Source organism: Montipora capricornis, chromosome 14 (genome assembly GCF_036669925.1).
Source record: "Montipora capricornis isolate CH-2021 chromosome 14, ASM3666992v2, whole genome shotgun sequence".
NCBI classification, from domain to species: domain Eukaryota; kingdom Metazoa; phylum Cnidaria; class Anthozoa; order Scleractinia; family Acroporidae; genus Montipora; species Montipora capricornis.
In genome coordinates this window covers 17,015,072-17,035,581 of record NC_090896.1, presented here as the reverse complement: position 1 = coordinate 17,035,581, position 20,510 = coordinate 17,015,072, and the positions used below count along the sequence as shown (strand labels likewise).

Sequence of the window (20,510 nt, the reverse complement as noted above, 5' to 3'; positions counted from 1 at the left end):
TGTATACTCGTGTTGGTGGTGTTACATTTCTTTTCTTTGCTGCTTGTATGAAATCTTCATCCTCTTCGTTGTGGGGGTTCTGATTCTTTCTCTTTATTGTTTCCAAGTCTCTTTTCATGGTGAATATACTTCGACATTTTCTATGGTAAAATATTGAAGGGACCTCGCGCTCTTCCAGATTTTGTGCGACATCTAGCACAGGTGTAAACTTACGAACTTTTGCAGCCTCGAATAGTGTCAACCATGATTCATAACTTTGGGGGCTGATGAGATGATCATCCGAGTCAATTTGAACAGTTTTCGAATGAAGGATACATGTATGGTTGCCTAGTTTGCTAGCCATAGAGGTTCAGTAAAGACTGAAAACAGATAATAAGAACATGTTGAGTTATTGATGCAAAAAATGATGCTTAAAAGGCTTCAGTCTAAACGTGTGTTTTCATCATGGCTTAGTTGTTGTATCAAATCCATGGAATTGAATAAGACTAACCTTAAAGCAACGATGTCAATTCCTGATTACTTTTGATAGCTCAAACTTACATCAATTGTAGACTCGATAAAAAACTGTTACAAAATAAAGCAAAATATTTGCAATCCTTCGAGTGTTTCTTATCCATAATTCTATCATAGCATATTCTGTAAATATTGTATGCTTTTTCTGTATCAGATAGAGTTTTTATGGTACACTTATTTCATTTATAACATTAAAGACACCAACATATTCGAAATAAGTAAAAATATGCCATGCAAATCCTACCTTTTCAACTGTCATAAACCAATATTTAGCCAGCCGCCATCTTGAAAACTTCCAGTGATAACAGAGAAGAATTATCTCTAAAATAAAGTGTTTTTTGGTTATATAATCATCTAGTTCTCTGCTCTAATGCAAATTCTTTTAAAAGACATATTTTAGACTTGTTTTTCACATCAAAAGCAGTACAAAAATTGCAAATAATTCATTAGTTCTTACCTCGTGGCTTTCCATAAAAGCGTTTTATCAGGTGGTCAGCAGATGCTACCATTAGTGCACACTCTGGCATATTTTTGCATAAAACATCATTAAAATACTTTCTTTATCATATTCAAATATTTTCAAGTAATTTCTGGTTCTTAAAAGCAAAAACTGACACGTTTTCAAAGTGATTGTAAACAAAATGCGAAATTTGACGAATTTCACTACTTACCCCTACCCCCTTAATATCTCGGCATAGCTAAGAGTGACAGCTTGCTATCACATATATTTGTTAACTACAGGTAATTTACTTTTCAAAAAGTAGTGTCAGCCTTTGTCCCCCTAGGTGGTACTCACAACCCCCCCTGGCTCATGCACTAGTACCTCACATTTGTAACAATAACAGTTTATTTTTTATTCTGGCAAGAAATATTGTTGTTGAAAACTACACTTCTTCCATTTCTTCTTAATGTTGCCTTTATTCAAATGGTTTCCTGTTCCCCCCTCATTTGCAAGAGGGTATTATCCTGTTACAAGTCTTAAGCAAGATGTCTTTGGGACATGTTAGTCACCTTTGGTATCTCGTCCTACACAACTCTTCTCAGCAGTTCCTTTCAGAACAGAAGAGCATTTTAAGACTTTCAGGGGGTATCATCAAGTAACCAACTCAGCTCATTGTTGCCGGGATGACTGTGCTTTAGTATTGCCATTTTAAACTCTATTATTTGAGGGATATATTATGTATGCTGCATTCCTCAACTGCAAGCACTTTCATAACTGTGCATTCAGGAGTCAGCATTTCCCTCGAGATTTTCCTTTGAGAATGAAGTTTACTATATCATACTTTGAAATACACTTTTTAATCTCTGAATGCTGCTGCTGCTGCTGTGTGCACTAGTGAGTGCATTTCAGGAGTCAGCAATTCCCATGACTTGTATCAATGATCAGTATGTTCTGACTATTGTAACATAGAAAATCATCCACATCCACTTTAAAATTTTTTTTAAGTTTCTTGTGATCTGTTTGCATCATTTTCATTTAAGGATACTCTCACTACAACATTTGATTCCAGACCTAAGTCCTGTATACGCATGCTGCTTTCACGAAGCCGTCTGGTAACATTGCTGTCAAGCGGACAGTGTAGAGCAATAGATGCTGAGACATATTGTCCAGGAAGCAAATTTCTCACTTTTTGGTATAGATCCTAGATTTAAATGAAAAACAAAATTACATTATTACAATATTATGTTGCACTCTTGGTTCGAATTGGTTGTTGTGACTTCATACAAGCTGATACTCACAGTGTTACAAGCCCATTCACAGTAAATGTATCTCAAAAAGCTGGTAAACATGCCTGCAGATTTTCCAGCAAGTAAATCATTGTGAATATTGAGCCATTGATTATCCGGGCCCACTTTTGAGGATGGGATGATCATAAAGTAATGAGGACAGGGGACACGGCATTGCAGTTCAGGGAACATACTGTACATGTAATCGAGTCATTTGGAGAAAAATAAGAATGCATGCATCACAACCCACAGTTTGTTAACCCACCATCAAAGTGTTTTGCAATGGAGCATCCAGTATATGCCTTTTGCCATCAGGAAGAACAACAGCAATTTGCATCTCTCCTTCTGATCTAAGCCTCTTCGCTGGTGGTTCATTTGCATTTTCTTGTCGTTGCCCCTCATTGCTCTCTTGCTGTGGCTGTTCATCACTACACTCCTGTTGTGGTGGTTCTGTGGTTATAAGCTCTGAACGGATCTAGCAAAGGAATTCAACTAAAATATGTGACTGATGTCCTTTTAAAAATCAGACACCTTATTTTAAGTACTTAGAGTGACTGCAATTGGTTCCATGTCATTAATACAATAATTTATGGGATACATGCCCTTTTTTAACATAATTAGTGTACATACATAAATGGTTGTTCCATTGTCATGAATGAAGCAAAAAAATTTATTTGCTTGATAGCAATACTGACTCATCATGCTCTTTACATAATGCATCATGTAATTCCGTGTACCTCTTCAAGCAGTTCACATTGGCAGCCTTTGGTATTCTTTTTTCTTAGCTCCTGTTGCACGTTGGAAAGATCATAATACAGACTGAATTAGAATTTTTAGTCAATTGACTCGATATATTAATAATAATAACAATACTAATAATATCTTTATTTAGACTGAAAAGACCGTAAAATCAAAAGATTTGCTTGTGTAAACCTGTGATTAGTAAAAATAGTAATATTGTAAACAGATAAAAATCTTTAGATATTAAGATATGTACAAAAAAAATAATATATACAGGATCACATCGCAAAACAAGATAATTATTAAGACTGACAGACACTACAAACAACCACATTTACATTGAGATTTAGGAAATAACTGAATAATTTGACTTAAAAGTCCTAAGAGTAGGCGTATCATGAATGTTTCTTGGTAGAGAATTCCATTCATGGGCGGCCACACTTTTTAAACTATATGGGACTATAGTTGACTTCGCTCTAATACCAAAATCTAAAATCGATGTTTCAAACCTTCTCTTTGTCAGCTTTGAGAGATTCTGCAAATGCCAGATCTTGTTCCTTCTTCAAATCCCTTTCTGCTTTTAAGGCCAGCCTGAGATAACAGAGTATGAAATGTTTCATGAAACTTTACAGTATTTGTTTCTTTCCTAGCTTCTGTGATATAGATGGTGAAGGCAAAGGGAATTAATTTACGTTAAGATTAATTTTGTACATATGAACAAAACCTTATAAATTATGTGTTAATTAGATTGGACATTACAACAGGTGTGTTATAATCCTCATACCATTTCCTCTTCTGTTCTTGAAATTCTTTCAACGCTTCTTCCAGAAGTCTTTGGAATTCGGAAACACTTGGTGACTCTTAAACAAAACATTGTTTTGTGATGAGGGGGAAAGATGTGAACAATTATTAATTATCAATGTTCAAACATAATTATTCTCAAATTCCATAAGCATGAATAAATAATAAATATTGTTTGACTATGAATGATGATATTTAGAATTTAACTATTTACTTTAGTTGAAAGTCGTACTTCAATGAAATGCTAGTATCAATTAACAAGGTTTGTGCTAAATCTTTCAAGAATGTATTACTAATTGGCCCAGAAGCAATCATCTGTTCCATCAAGTCATTCAATTAAATTTTAATGTTTCCCCTCTAAAGCATAGTGGCAAGTTACGTCTAATACAAATATTACATTTTGTACAATCATGTTGACCCCTATTAATGTGTAGATAGAATAGCAAGGGTTGAGCATGTAATTATATTCTTGTCAAATTGGATCATGTTTGAGATACATTATTGTGATCAATACCTGTGATCTTTTGCAAAACTTTTTTGCAACCATCGACATTGCAAACTACAGCCACCATTCCTGAACTGCTGTGATGTTGTATGGCTTCTAGTCCTGAAAACAACACAAGTTATGCTTTGTAATAAGAAAAAGTACCGACAGATCAAGCCTGTGAAGCTAAATTATACCACAGTGTGAGGTGTATATGTTCATATTTGTGTACTAAGCGTCAACATTTCAGTGAGATCAAGTAATATTACAAAAATTATCATTTAAATTTCAATTGTCTTTGTTATACTTTTTAACTATTTGTAATTTATATCAATCTTTGGATAATGTTTTCATTCCATGTATATGTGTCAAGGACCGAATAACACTTGTCATTTACATGTACTTTTCATTCCAACCATTCAGGGTTTCATAATTTTAATTAATTAAACAGACATGGTGTAAGTACAAGTATACTCTTTGTTTAAGCTTTCCCTAACCAGTGGAGGTTTAACCTTTTTTTGTGGTAACCCAGTTTATGCATAAGTACTGTCAAACTGTTTACTCTATAATTTACTTTACCTTGTTTTCCCGTAGCACCATCTGATGATTGCACCCAAAACAAAAATTGCTCATTCACCACATTTGCAATATCTCTGTGTTCAAAAATGGGCCTGACAAATGTAAATTATATCAACATTGTTACCGGTTGTTGTTAACGATTTATATTCATTTAATGGGAGAATTGTAAAACATCGAATATCAGTGTGACTGCAGTATGAAGCAAAAGGCAATAAGTTTAATATTTGGAAACATGGTGATGCCATGTCATAATTCTATTGATTTTGGTTATTTTAGGCAATTCATCTCTCTTACATGCACTTTGATTGTTAGCATGATTGTGATTTATTGAAAATTGAATTTTATAATATGTTTGTTCGTTTTGTAAGGCGCCTAGAACAGTTAGTGGTACAGATGCTATACAAATAAAGATTACATGTAATAGTAGCATTATTACTATGCGTATCAATATTCTTATTATTGTATTAAATGTTTAACAATTATTCGCCAAAGGCGAAGTGATTATTGGTGAATATTCACAGAGACGAAGTCGAGGTGAATATTCACCGATAATCACTGAGCCTGACTCGAATAATTGTTTTAGTATAAATACACACGTTATTATTTCAAAAAAGAGAAAACAAACATTTCAACGTGAAATCATCTTCACTTACAGTGGCAAAACAACTACTGGCAGCCATTTTGTCCATCAAAGTGATTATCGGCTGATAATCCGAGATAGCGAGCCAATGAGAGCGCGCGATTTTGTATAATCACCTGTGTATTTATACTAAAAAATAAGAGGAAGAATGTTGTCACCTCCACAAAAGCCACTGTCTCTCACTACAGACGCACATTAGTGCTGGTCTGCTTGACTGTCCACATATACGTACCATTTCCATGAGCTGAAACATTCATAACAATAATTATTGACAACTTGTAAACTGATTGCCAACCTCAATCACCACAGGTTTCCCAGTCATCCAAAACTTAATTTGACATACCAAGTAGACACAATCTGTCTCACAACTTGTTTACTTACCACATAGAAGGTACATGGATGATTGAATGGCAGCCTTGCAGATTGTGTCATTGAAATGGATGTTTGTAGCGCACTTGCCAACTGGCCCAAAAAAAGCAACAACAATTAATTTTTTAAATTAATTTTTTACTTTTCTGTTCATTATGAACATGAATGTATAGAAATGACTGCATACCTTGTAGGGTAGTTCTGCAAACTTCTACAACTTATTCAATACCATAAGTATAATAATTATTATAAAGCACTGGTGCCCGTAAACAACTTGTTATATGGGAATGAAGCCCTAAGAGTCAAATTTCGGCTTGCAATATTTCGATCCATGTGTGTAATTTGATAATAAAAGGTAAATATGTATTGCAGCTGTTGGTGAGTATATTATTATAATACGTCATACCCTGATTTGGAGGCAACAGATCAAGCAGCACACTTGCCTCTGGTAACTCTATGGTGCCTATATGGAGCAATGTAATCATTAGTATAATTATTACAACCCACTATCATTGCACCTGGGGGCATGAGAAAATCATAACAAATTTTTAAACACAAATGTTAAATACAAATTCATGCATTACCTGTAATGCATGCACTTAAATGCTCAATTGATTGCCTGGAGACAGCTATTGTAGTTATAGTGGTTGTTCACTCTGTCCCTGCCATTACTAAGGAGAATGAAACAAAAAATCCAAGTCAATGTTTAAAATGAAATGAACCTTTTATCTCATATTTTCTGGACCAGTAGTAATGGCAAAACATTATAAATGCCACAAAAATTAAAACTGCCCATCCTGTTTCTATATGCATATCTATGCCAAAGCTGTTTTCTTTAGATATTTAACCTAACGTCTTAAAATTATACACTGACACTGCATGTGAAAAACTAACTTATAATAAGTTGTGTTGATTAAAGTAATACCTGTTCCAGTAGTAGGTGTGCATGTTGAGGTGGGTGGAGTAGCATTATCTATCCCAGATACTTCAGTTTCAAGCCCAGCTCCATCGTCGGCATCACTGTCATCAACTTCTATTGGAAGAGTTGCACGCCATCTGCGACCGGGGTTATGTTCAACTTCACCTGAAGAGCTTATAGTCCCTTCATTACTTTGGAGAGCATCTCCACCATCCACATGATTAGAACCACCTCCCATACCACTTGGCATTGCAACACTACTGGCCGTAACTGATGGACTCAAAACATTGGTGGTGTTAGTCCCACTGGCCACATTGCTATTTACAGTGGTGTGTATTGAGACTGAATTTGTGGCAATTGAGGTTACCGCTACAGAGAGACTAATTGGTACACTGCCAGATCGAACAGCAGGTGCAGAATTCGTTATGGAGATGCTTGAGGAGGTCAAACTAGTCATTGCAGTGGTCACCATGACAGGTGCTGCATTGCTGCTTCTTGCACTAGCAATAGTAATGGTGCTAGTTGATAAGGTGCTCGATAAAGTAGAACTAGTCACTGAAGCTGTCACCATAACAGTTGTTGCATTGCTGCTCGTTGCACTAGCGTTAGTAATGGTACTAGTTGATGAGGTACTAGTAGCTATCGCTGTATCCATAATCGGTGCTATATTACTCCTCCCTGCCCTGGCATTACTAATAGTGGTAGTTGATGTGGTTCTTGTGGAGGTTGGCCTACCTTGAAGCGTCCTTCCCCTAGAGAGTCTGTAGAGTCTACTTCCAGATATAGGACTACTTATATTATTGGTTCTTATGGTGTGTGTTCCATTTGAACTGCCTGATGGTCCCCTTCCACCTGGATGGCTAACTAGTCTAGCCCTTGTCTCGGCTACTGGACCATTGGTAGTTGTACTGGTTGATGTTGAACTTGATCCAGTACTAGAAGTCATGGACCTTGTCATGGATGGTCTGCCAAATCTACTTGAACTGGATGGTCTTGGGGGTGTGAAAGTGAATCGATCACCAGAGGTAGTGTTTCTTTCAGTGTTGCTTGATGATGCAATGTTTAATTGCGCATCACTTCCTGAAACTCTCCTTCTTGGTTCTGGCTCCAAAGCACCAAATCTAGTTGCTGAGTTAAAAATAATGTTAGGATCATATCAGTGAGACTTGATTTAATACTAAAGGTCAAATTGGAAAACAAAAAGACGAAACATTGAAGGATTTATACAGTTGACTTCTACAAAATTCTTATAAGTATATTAAATATACAATGTTTAATACCTTGCCAAAATTACTGTACGACCAAGTGACTTAAGGTATCCTTAACTTGTATATCGTATCTGGTTAGTATACACAAAGTTGTATGGTTTTTTGATATGGCATTACATTGACAAAAACCCCAAATGAAAAAAGTCCATAAGCGTACTTACCTCCAGAAAGATAAGTTTGTCGAAAGATAAGTTTGTCGAAAGACAAAACCTGGATGGGACTGTCTTCCTGTGATGTAGAAAGGTAGACAATAATGAAAATGATATTTGCCAAAGAATAGGGGCAAAAAACGACCAGCCCTTGTGGATTGATTTTTTGTCTATGTAATATACTTTATTGGATCATTGTAACTTTACCAGTGCAACTTTTGAGGTGAGCATGATTTGTATATACATCATGTTTATAATAGTTAGTCAGCGACATAGTAATGATTATGTATCTCATATATACATATGTTGATGACAATAATTAGAGGTGTTGTCCATTCATTGAGTTTACATTTTGTTTTTGAAATTTAAGATTTTAAAAATATCGATCAGTGTCAATATTACCTGTAGATGAACCTTGCTGTATGGGACTCTGGCTCTGAAATAAATAATTAACCCATTGACCCCTGTGTGTGAGTTAAATATATTTTACTCTGTCTACTGGTAGACGATTTCACTCATCAATGTGGTCCTTACTTCGGTGTTTTGAGGTGTAAATGCGTTAATAACATTATAATTATTAGTATGATCTTATTAAATTATTGGGAAACTTCACTGGGCGTCCATGCCAGCTAGCAATAATTTTTATTATTATCTTACCTACATGCTGACAAAAGCAACTCATGGTTTCACCACATTATCTTCACAATGGTGCTCAGCATGGCGAACAGTGGTGTGGAGCTCAGCAAAAAGTATGTGAAAAGGAATGCCAAAAAAAACTAAACAAAGTAGCAGCTTACGAAATACATCATTATGTTACCTGACTGGGGAATGCTTCAACCAAGCGAAGATAAAGCGAGCCTTGTCCTGCTACCCTGTGAAGTTCCCTTGCAGTAAATCCACAATCTGGAGCATTTGCAGGTATCAAATTATTTCTTGAAGTTTTGTCAGTGACTAAATTTCAAAATAGTCATCTCCATTCCTAAAGTTAGAAATAAAGTGCAGTCATTTTATTACCCTGGGTAAGGGTAATGAAAAATTATGTGTGTTATTTTCAAACAAAATACAATAATGTATTTCCCCAAAACAAGAATAACAAACACTTGACTCCATAAAAACATATAAAGCATGTGCTGTCAATTTGTCCAGACAGTACAATTTTGGGAGCCAAATACATCGAGACAGTGTGAATACGTGTAGTGTGTTCAACTTCATGTCACATTCGTTAAGCTTATCATATTGAAAATATGAACCGAAAAAAATAAACTAGTTTGAAGAGAAAATTGAGAAACCTACTCCCAAAGATATACAATGCATTTGACAGATACTGTACAAAGATGGAATTATTTTGGGCATGTTGGGTTTTGAGTCTGGTTAAGTCTCGTTACATGTCAAGATGATACTCAAAGAAATGCCCACTCCAATCAAGGATTCTTATCATTATGATTTAGATTTAAGAGACACCACATTAGTCACCTCGTCACCAGAAGAACCACCTGAAGGCAACGCTCTGGGTCCTTGCTCTTCAGCTGGGTCCTCGTTGCCATTAGCACCACTGTGTACAGTCTTTTAAACAAATTGCCAACCATTAAATGAAAATGCATTGACATCGACTGGCAAAATCCAAATTGTTTTCTTTTTCATTATGAATGTAGCACTTGACAACTCAGAATGAAAAGCATTTTAATTTCCTATGTAATTTTTCTCATTTCTTTCTCTTTACTTCCTCTGTCTTTTCTACTTTAAATGAAGCCTATTATTAAGTCATAACTAGAGAAAATCAAAGATAATAACTAGAGTGGACCAAGCGTGCATTAACTACTTTGTAATTTGCTGCATTTAAGTGTAAAATATAAATTTGACCCAGTGTGTTCCCTGGACTGTCCGGCTGATCGAGGTAACTCCTCAAGTTAGAAAATACATCGTCACCCGGGATATGAAGATCCTAAAAAAACGTGACAGGAAATAGGACGAAAGACATCCATAATACCGTCATTTTACATTAAACAATCGACAACCGGAATCAGCAAATTGTAAGAAATACAGTTATTTAAATCAAGGTTATTACTGAGGTGATTATTATAAGCTAGAGGAAATCAAAGATTATAGCTAGAGGTAGCAAGGGTTATTCAGTAGTGCCCAAAGCTTAAGATGTATTTTCTACACTGCCCATGCATTTTAGTGTAAATCGTACATTTGACCTACAGTGTTTCCTGGACTGACAGGCTGATACCGGTAACTAAATACATCGTCATCCGGAATATGAAGATCCTAAAAAAACAGGACGATAGATGCATACCGTAACTTTGATTATGTTCATAAATAATCCATCCACAACAACAAAACAATCAATCCACTGTTAACTGCACATAACGTAGTAAGGAACCGTTCGACCTGAGTCGATAGACAACACTAACAGGGAACAACAATTTGCTTGTGGATCAGCGCTATTCGGAGTTGGTGTTTTGAATTAAACACTGTTGATCAACGCTGTGTGAAACACTTGAATACGGTCTATGGGCATATTATGTTCGTGACCTTCTAATCAATGTACATCGTGTACTTAGCCAATATAGAAACTACTATAATACACATTCTTTATCCCTCCAAAATCGTGCAAGAATATTTTTCCCGTTTATTTTCGGACCATTTTGGATGGACAAACAAAGAGATTTATCTTATTCTTCAATATTGCCTAATTGTCACGCGATGTCCAAATGCCATATAGCGTTACACTTACTTTGGTATTTGGCCCGTGCGGAAATGGAAACAATAAATCGTCAGTCTCTAGTTTCTAGTTCTTGCGCGTCTACTAACTCAGTTTTGTGGAAACTCTGTGAATGCGGGAGTATTTTATCCTCTCTTGCGGTTACTCAGCTATGTTGAAAGTTTGTGAATATAGAACGAAGGAAACTTTATAATCAACTCACTAACCTGATCGCGGGGTCCCGTGTAAATTTCTTCTTCAACTCCGTCGGACAGTTGTTCCCAACTGTTTGCATCATAGTTGTCATCCATACTCTATAAAATATGTAGACATACATACGCATTCTCTATCCCAAAGAACTGGATCAGTGTGTGCTATCATTTAGTATGATTCGCATTTATTCTGCTGATACTTCATTGACTTGGGGCTTTCTGCTCGGCGAATGCACACTAAGGGTGCGGTCCATTGACCCTATTCCGGACTAAGAGTGCGTGGAGCGATGCTTTAAACCACAATGTGTGGCATTTTGCAGCAATGCAGATAATAAAGCTATGTTTGATATAGCAGATGTTTGACAATATCTTAATGTGAATATCTGCAACTATATATCCTAACTTATATTCCATGTACTCTGATTTTGGAATACGGTAAATTGAACGCGTCCTAAAAGTTAAAGCAGTTTCATTGCAATGGGCATTGTTACATCTAAACCTTTGCAACACAGCTACTTGGCAGGATTGTTTTACGTCACATGCCCCGTATTTGACCAAACCATTCAGGGACTAAATATTTATCAGTTAAGTGTAACAGCAGTCCTCTGGAGTAATCAGTTTTGTTTCACAAGCAAATCACTGGGTTTACTCGCTGGATCACACAGAGAACAACTGCCACCAACGGAGACAGTTCAAGGTATTTTTTCACAAGAAGATGACGACAAAAAATCTGCTCCGGAATGAGTTTTGTGCAAAGTAAATGGAATTTTATTCCTTCAGAATATGTTTGAATTCCTTGTTACCTGGTTCTAAAAATTATTAGTAGTGTAGAACATTTTGTCAAGCTGGCCATATCTGAAGGGCAAGCTGCATAGGGCATAGCCATAAACGGTTTGATACCTACCTCATTTTCCCGAGTAATGGACTCATTAAGGCTGTCTGGCAGACTGCGCAGCGAACTCATAATGTCACTTACAAATTAGATAGAAAGTTGACTGAAAGTACTTCTTCTGCTAATAATTGGTAAGTCAACTTTACCTGCAAATTCGAAAAAGTGGATTATCCCAGCTGCACGCCTTTTTTAACTGTTATGTCATTAATGTAAGTTTCATCATCTCTCAACAGTTCTATCTCTACCAATCGCGAATTTGTCGATTATCTCTCTGATTGTGCTCGGCCGCCAAAGGGCCCGCATTTGAAGGCTCCGATTTTTACACATCTGAGAATTGTAACATCAGCCGGAAAGAAAAAAAACTTTTGTTTGCTTTGTGGCCACAACGCGCTTGTTCAATAAAAATTTAAGAATTTAAAAATGAAGCTCGTCTCTCCATTACGACCAGGTTCTTCAAACAAGTACATTCTATTTTCGTGACTGCGTTTACCAGTGAATAGAAGGTAACCACCCTTTTTGCTTTGACTAGTACTAACAACATGCTAGCATACTTATCAAAAAAGTTATGACAAGCATGACAGTGATGCATGAACCCGAAACTTTTAAGAACTAAGCATCTGCTGGATGCAGCGACGTCGTTATTTATTTGATTAACTTTTCTCTGTTTTCTCTATCGCAAATTCCATGTATTTCAAGTTTATCCAGGAGTTTATGCCCCTGGCAACTTGAGGAAATATTCACTGCGGGAGTTTTCAATCGCTAACTGCTTTCCTTCTTTTCGGTGACTGATATTGATGCTTGTTGCCCGCAACCAACTAAACCTCCATGATCATGTCCGGCTCACGTAGCGCCAGTGGATCCGCCTGCCTTTTCCTATGCATTTTAACTAAATAAGCGTGCATATCAGACATTAAATTGACCTTTCGCGTCAGATAAACCGTCTTATTATCTTTCTTGCCTAAGAAAAAATTAAGTGATAAGCAAAGATGAGTATTTATCTTATAAAAAAGTTGTTACTCTTGTATTATATAAGTTGACCATAGCAGCACTGAGTTCTCTCTCTTTTCTAAATTCAAACGCCACGCTCTTGGAATAAGTAAGTTTCTTTAATCTTTCATTGTGAGTAGGACGATGACCGGGCAGTATCCTGAGAATCCAGGCATCTAAGCGATTCTACCTCTGTGTCATCGTTGTGGAGAAAGACCGCGTCGCATGATCTCACTACTGAACCGCGATAACAGATTGACGGTCCACCAATAGGGTTGTCCACATTATGCCGACATCATTTTGAGCATAATAGTGAGGCATGAGCATCACACATTACGCCGGCATAATAGTAAGAAAAATTCCTGGAAATATGTCCAAATATCGAAAATAAAGAAATAAATACATCTGAATTAGGTACAAAGTCGAAATTGGGATTCCTGATTTCCTGTGGAGAAATATACAGTGTATGTGAGAATCAACTGCCCCACAGGAAACGGACGTGGCCATGTGTGGTGATTGGTTGTTTGGGGCTTTTATTTTTATGTAAAAAATGACTGATCTGGGGGAATATTTTTGAGAATAATAGTGAGACTTATTGAGCATTTTTCGAGCATAAAGAAGTAGCATAATAGTGAAAATTGTGAGTATAATGTGGCCAACACTATCCACCGAAACAAGTCGAGGTTGTCCCAAGTCGCTTTTTTTTTTTTTGTCCTCATCAGTACTATTTTTCAAAGGATATGTTATCATTTTTCGCTAAGTTTACATCTTTTTAGTCCAAATGAAAGCTCAAGTTAAAGATTATTTGTAGTAAAGATTATGTCTTCATTCTTTCTTCCTTAAATCGACAGACCCGCAAATATTTTTTGAATTTTTTTTTTACCAAGGTGATGAACAGTAATTTTTTTGGGCAAACCCGATTAAGTCACACGACGCCTGAAGTGATAAATTACTTTTTGCAAAATGTAAGGACCTCCCATGATTTTTCTTTGAAAAGATGTGAGATAGGAATCTAGATGATTAATTCTGCATAGTAGCTTTTTCTAGCCTTGCATTACTTGCCCTTTCATCCTTTTTGCCAGCAATTTCTCTTTTTATTTGCTGTAAATTTCGACAAATAAGAATGAATTCATTACCAGTAATCACATGTCCTTTAAGAGAACTATTTTTCTATCTTGCCAAAGCGGGCGGACTACTAGCCCTGGTTCCGCGAGTTTGTGTAATGACATTACATTTCCATTTTGGGACACCAAATATATTTACACACAGATGTAAGTGCTTCAAAATACATTTGTATTAGGCAAGAAGGAAATGGAATTCAAATAACTATATTTATCTTTGCAACGTTCAGTTTCTTGCATTCCCTATCAAACGCGCTGCTAGTTAACAACTACCACTGAAGTGATTTCAGCGAGAGAGAGAGAGAGAGAGAGAGAGAGAGAGAGAGAGAGAGAGAGAGGAAAAAATTAAATAAGTTGTTTAAAAGTTAAGGGTCGGGCCATTTAGGGACAAACTGTGACATCGGTCGTCAAAAATTTGCCTAGCTCGGCGGCCGAAGGGCAGCCTTTTCAAGACCTCGGTCACAGTTTCTCACTATACGGACCTCCAACCTTTCCATTCTAAGGTTTCCGTGACTATCAAATAAATACACAAGTGATAATCATTTTTAAGTAGTCCAAAACATTGCTGAAACTCGTTAAAAAGAACAAACAGGTAATGGGGAAAAATAATCTGTTTTAAGTTGAATGTTCATTGTATTGATAATGTCAACCTCAAAAGAGATCCATGAACTGACAAAACACTGTCAGAGTTTGGACAATGTGCGGGCCAGCGGGTCATGCGAGGCACGCAAGCCATGACTACGAGTCATGCGAGCCAACATGCATGGCGAGTCCGACATGCGGATCACACAGTTATTGAAAGCTAACATTTTCAAAAAAGGTGCTTAGAATTAATAACAACAGTTTATCAGTTCTAATTGTAATGGGTGCTTAGACTTAATTGCAAAATTTGCATGGCTGGCATAACTCGCTGGCTCGCAGATTGCGCAGCTCCCATTTTTTCACAACAAACATTGATCGTTTTTTTCCGAGCCATCACGAAAATATGTAATCACAACTATAACAAAATCCCGGAAGCTGATCGTTTGTTATCACTACTATTATTAGAGCATAAATATGATGGTGTATGCGTCGTATCTGAGTAGTTGCACAGTACGTGCCATCACGCTGACTTAGTGAGGCCAGGTTACTGCATTTTCAAAAAGAAAGTTTGATATCTATAAATCACAGAGTATATGCTCATTTTGGTTTTTTTCTTGAAGAAGTTCATTTTAGATATTTCCTTTTTCAAATTGTGTTATAGATATGGTTGATTATGGATATTACTGACTGGAGTGGCACCATTAAATTGTGTACGGCCGAATAGAGGTAACAAGACTCTGTGACATAGTTCGGTATGCAACTATGTTAAAAATGAGGCTCAAGGATTTACGTTAGAATCTCTAGTGTGATTTCAGTCCGAAATGCACCCCTCACATCTGTTACCGATAAACATAATTTAGCGGTGCCCTCCAAATCTTACATGGCTTAAATTGCCGTGAAAGTGGTAATGCGCCACTTGTCCCCTCTCCTGCTTCCTCTCTCCTCCCTCACTCCTTTTCTTTGTCCTCTTGTCCTCGTTCTTTTCTTCTCTCCTCCTTTTTACTGCCCTCCAGCGAATTTTCGCTGAGGGGCAGTCCTTGGCCTTGTGGCCTTGTCCACGACAATTGAAGCAACGTACTACAAAAAAAAGAAAAAAAAAAGTTCAACTAACGACCACTGAGAAATTCACTCACTAGAAATATTAACGCAGATAGATAAAGTGGAGATCTTCTGTGTTGACTTATGCTCAGGTATCGTTGACTGAATCACATTCATAAAGTAAGATGTCTGGTGTTTGTCAGGCAATTTAAGCAAGACATTACGCTCTCATTTGCGTACTACAACATAAAGTAAAGTTTTCAACGTGTGTTACCCTTTTAATGTTAGTGAAATATTTCTACACAATTGCAGCCCTCTATCAGCAGTGGGTCTCAAAAAATCAATATATAGCACAGTTAAATTTAAATGTACTTGTTATTATATTTTTACAAGATTTGCTATTGTAATTGCTATTGCAACTAACTATTTTAAGAACTCTTACTTCTCCTGCGTTCCAAATGATGGCACAAGTCCTCAAGGCGTTCGTACTCCAGCGATGGTTCGCGAGGCGGCGTATTGTCCACATATGCGGAAGAACACACATAATTAATATGATTACAGAAACTGTTGAAATGCAACCTGCAAATTTTTTTAACACTATAACTAGGCCATCGCATCTAGAACATTGCCAATATTGACGTTGTAAACGTATTGCGCGTTGAACAGCAAAGGAAACATTGGATAATTACATGAAGTAATAGTACTCCTCACTGTTGTCACTTTCCCTTGGGCGCACTCCATAAGCGCGAACACGCGGGTTGATTGGTCTCCTCTCTTTCTCACCGATCATGCAAGGGACAAAAAAACCAAAAATTAGTTAGTGATCTGAAGCGTACGAGGGTCTTTAAAATTCAGTTCAGAATTAATTTTTTCTAAGTAGCAGCAATTTTTAAATCCATTGATTGCACGTTACTCGCATTAAGAATTTCGTAAAAAGAATGACAAAGAATTTGTGGCAGTAAACCATTCACGACCGAGGAAAATTTGAACAAACACACACAAAAAGGCTTCCCTACCATCGCCCTCTCCTGAGTTTGTTTGGTTCCCGGCGCTTTCACTCATTGTGGCTAATTCTGGATGATTCTGTTGACGTGGAACAGAGTTTAAATTGATTAAATACTCAAGTCAACATGTGGACTGAGTCCCTTGATGATAGTGAACATATACACAAGTTTGTTCAAAGGAAAATGTTTCCACCGATTATTAGTGTACTGCTGTGCATTGGTGAAGCTGGTAAGGGAACGCGTGAAAAGACATTTTACAAACAACTATGGCGCGCTGCATATATACTTGAGAGAAAAGTAATTTACGTTTCGAACCAACTCGCTGTTATGATTTACTGTATTATAGTTAAGTTCAATAGTCAAAGGTTTTCCATGGTAATGTTCAGCTCGCACAGCTATGTGATTGACTCTTTATTGTAAAAAGAAACGATTTGTGGCTGACATGTGCCGAAAACTCACACTTTGCAAGTTAATCATGTATTTTAGGGACTGGTCAGAAAGCAAAAAGTATAGGCCGGAGCAATTGGAAATGCGGCAGATAAAAAACACATTACCCACCCCTTACTTTTGGCACAAAACTATTTGACCCACCCCTAAATGAAGGCTTATTTAAAGGTTCTCATCCTAGTGCCATCAAATTATGTGTTGCGAAGTGTGCTCAATGGCACATTGCAGTCACTGTCACTCGAACTGTTTATAGAGGCAAGTTTTGCAAGAGGGATATCGGCATCATCTGAGATTTCTGTTTTTTATCGTTTTAATTTCGATTTAACAGTTGTATTTTACGAACAAAGATGAAATTGTAAGTCGTTAAAGCTGCCATGCTTTGAATTTATTGTTAGCTATTTCAACAGAATCAAGCCCTCGATCATCAAAAAATATATATTTAACAATGTGCCTATTCCAGTTTAAAATAGGATGACCCACCCCCAATGGGTCGCTGACAATCGAACGACCCACCCCTTGCTAAGGGCTCAAAAACTGATGACCCACCCCCTTTCTGCTCCGGCCCACCCTCCCCTATACTTTTTGACACTACATGTTGGACACTAGAAGGAAAAATATTCAAGCAATACCACACCCATGAAAAGAAACAAAAATGGAAATAAGAGAACTCGGCCTCCCTTTTAACAGTAAACAAGAAAAACCATCTAAGGATACTTACAGAACAAATAGTCTCGTATCGGCAGTAGAGTTTGCTGCAACAGCTACTAGGCTATGACTTCAACCAGCACATAAAGTTAGAGTGCGAGCAGTCCCTCTTCAGTCAAGTCTAAGCTCGGCAGGACTGGAGAGAGCGAATTGGCCGAGAGGGAAACTGGAGAGAGGCGGGAAGAAGAGGGACTGCAGTCTCTTTTGTAACCGACGCGTTCAAATTTCTCCGCGGGCCCAGCATCGCAGAATTGGATTGGTTGATAAACAATAGCATGCTGTCAGCACGTTGTCTTTGCAATTACGAAATTCTAACATATTGACACATCAAATGTAACACGATGCACCGAAAATAGCTTGCATGTTTTGATCAGAGCGAGTTGACACAATGGATTCGGTGGCCAAAGAAAGTATTTTACCTGACCGTTTATCTGAGCGTCTTGGCGGTCTGATTTTAAAGGAAGAACAGAAGCTTGCTGTTGAAGCACTTATGTCAGGGAAAGATGTTTTAGCGGTATTACCGACTGGCTTATGTAAATTTTTCATTTACCAAAGCTTCGTTCTGGCAAAGGATTCCTCTTCCATTGTTGTTATTGTTCCTCTTCGAAGTATCATCGATGATCAACTACAGTCAAATGATTTTGGCCTGAAAGCAGTTGCTTTCGATAAGAAACCAGAGTTGATGAAAGACATTTCTGCCAACAAATTTCAAGTGATTTTTGTTTCTGCGGAACGAGCGCTTCAGTTACTTGAACACGTCTGGTTCAAAAGAGAACGCAGTCCCTCCCTCCTTTCCCGCCTTCTCCCCAGCTTCCCCTCGGCTTTCGCTGGCTTCGCTCGATTTCCTCACTCGCGCTTTCCTGGCTCGCGCGACCATCCTAAGGGACTGCTCGCAGTCTAACATAAAGTTGAATTTATGCGGTACACCCCCAAGCTTTTGTAAGGTGTCATATGGCATAACAAAATCGTCTTTCAACGATGAATAGAATGAGTAGTTGTCAGAAGATTTAAATATTTCTTTTCAACTTCCTGCACATGGATGAACATCCGTTACTGTAAATCTAATAACGTTCCATCGCACTGTCGATGCTAATGACTATCTATTCTGGTGTAGACAGTGAATAGCGGTTGTCAACAAAGTGGCAGGCGCCTCTTCGTATTCAGTTAAAGTGTCCGCGAGGATGATTCAGATAATACACATGTTTAGTTTTGAAGGACTAGTGGACTTATATTGTATGAGCTGTCGATTGCTATGGGTGATCAGTAGCTGATTTGGAACTGCGCCCTCCTCAGCTGTCACGGAATAGAAGTTTCAAGAAACAGAATTAATCTGTCTATAAATTGTAATGCCTGCTCTTGTCCGCTTGTGAATCATTTGTTAATTCAGTGTCATCTGAGTGAAAGAAAAAATTGCGGACCGGGATTGCCACCAAATCAGAGTCACGTTCATTACTCTAATAGCAAGGTTGATGTGATAAGAACCGACTAGTTTCCAGTGGACGTGGGTTCAAACGCCACATGGACAGGGCATAATAATTTTTCTTTCAAATTTCATTCAGAGGTCGTCCAGCATTGGTTTTAATGGAAACTTTCTTAGTAATGTTTCATAAAAACTTGTACTTTGAATCACTTGTTGATCCTTCTCACCTAGGTTTCACCACCAACAACAACAAGAACACAAACTTTCTTTCATCTCTTATTTAAGTTTGTATATACATGCTAATATCTCCGATACAGATAAATGATTACAATTTAAATTAATTATTACTAAATTATATAATTTATAATTACCATTACAATTCTAATTACCCAAAATAACAATGCTTCAATCACTTGGGTATAGTAGGGCAACCATTGTGTCAATTGAAAAACAGACCAAATTGTTGTAAGTACCTTATTCCCCCCTGATCCATCGTTAATACCTATATGAACGGAACAATGTAAGCCTAAGGGTGGGTGGACTCCACATCATTTCCAGCAATAAATACATGGTCCAGTCGGTACAACTCTGCCCTCTTAAGCCATGTGTCCACCGTCCCCACCGTTCTGTCGCCGAAAACTATACTAACGATCTAATTTCTCACCATCTCATAATGCAATACGTTTTGGAGGTATTTACATAAAAACACCACGAATCTTGCTTGAGAGAACTGAATATGCACTGTTTTCATGCCCCCTCTTCAAACCCCCCCTCCACCCCCACCGCTCATAAATATGTACTGCGTAAATGGATTTATGAAAAAAGCGAATAGCCATCTGTTTGGTGTAATCACTCCCAGTCATTGTTAAGGTGAAGCGAGTTGGTTTCACTTACGAGGAGCGGAGTGCGGACTGAGAGGCGACCGCAATAGTAAGAATAAATAACATACAGGCATGAGATGATGGGGTCATTTTTAGTTCATTTTCCCATTTTGTTTACTTTCTGTTACAAAATCAATCAATTCAATCAAAACGGTAACTAAACAAAATATAGAGTGAACAAAACACTATCAGAATTACAAGTTTTTCCTTCGTAAGAACTGATAAGGTGTATTTCTTTTACAGCAATCTGAAGTCTAATTTGCAATCTACAAAATTATTAATACTCTTTTTCTTTAAAAAAAATCAAAATAATAAATACAAAATAA

At 37.3% G+C, this 20,510-nt stretch overlaps 1 protein-coding gene across 1 annotated transcript; it reads right to left on the bottom strand.

Moving 5' to 3' along the window:
• Positions 1-3,714: 3,714 nt before the first annotated feature.
• Positions 3,715-11,206, bottom strand: LOC138031536 (mucin-21-like). Its single transcript, XM_068879217.1, has 9 exons — positions 11,123-11,206; positions 10,394-10,459; positions 9,665-9,754; positions 8,204-8,270; positions 6,781-7,902; positions 6,262-6,318; positions 5,868-5,948; positions 4,298-4,390; positions 3,715-3,842 (listed from the first exon to the last, which is right to left on the bottom strand). Exons 1-9 carry the CDS (start codon positions 11,204-11,206, stop codon positions 3,715-3,717), a joined length of 1,788 nt encoding a protein of 595 aa, XP_068735318.1.
• Between the last annotated feature and the right edge of the window lie 9,304 nt (positions 11,207-20,510).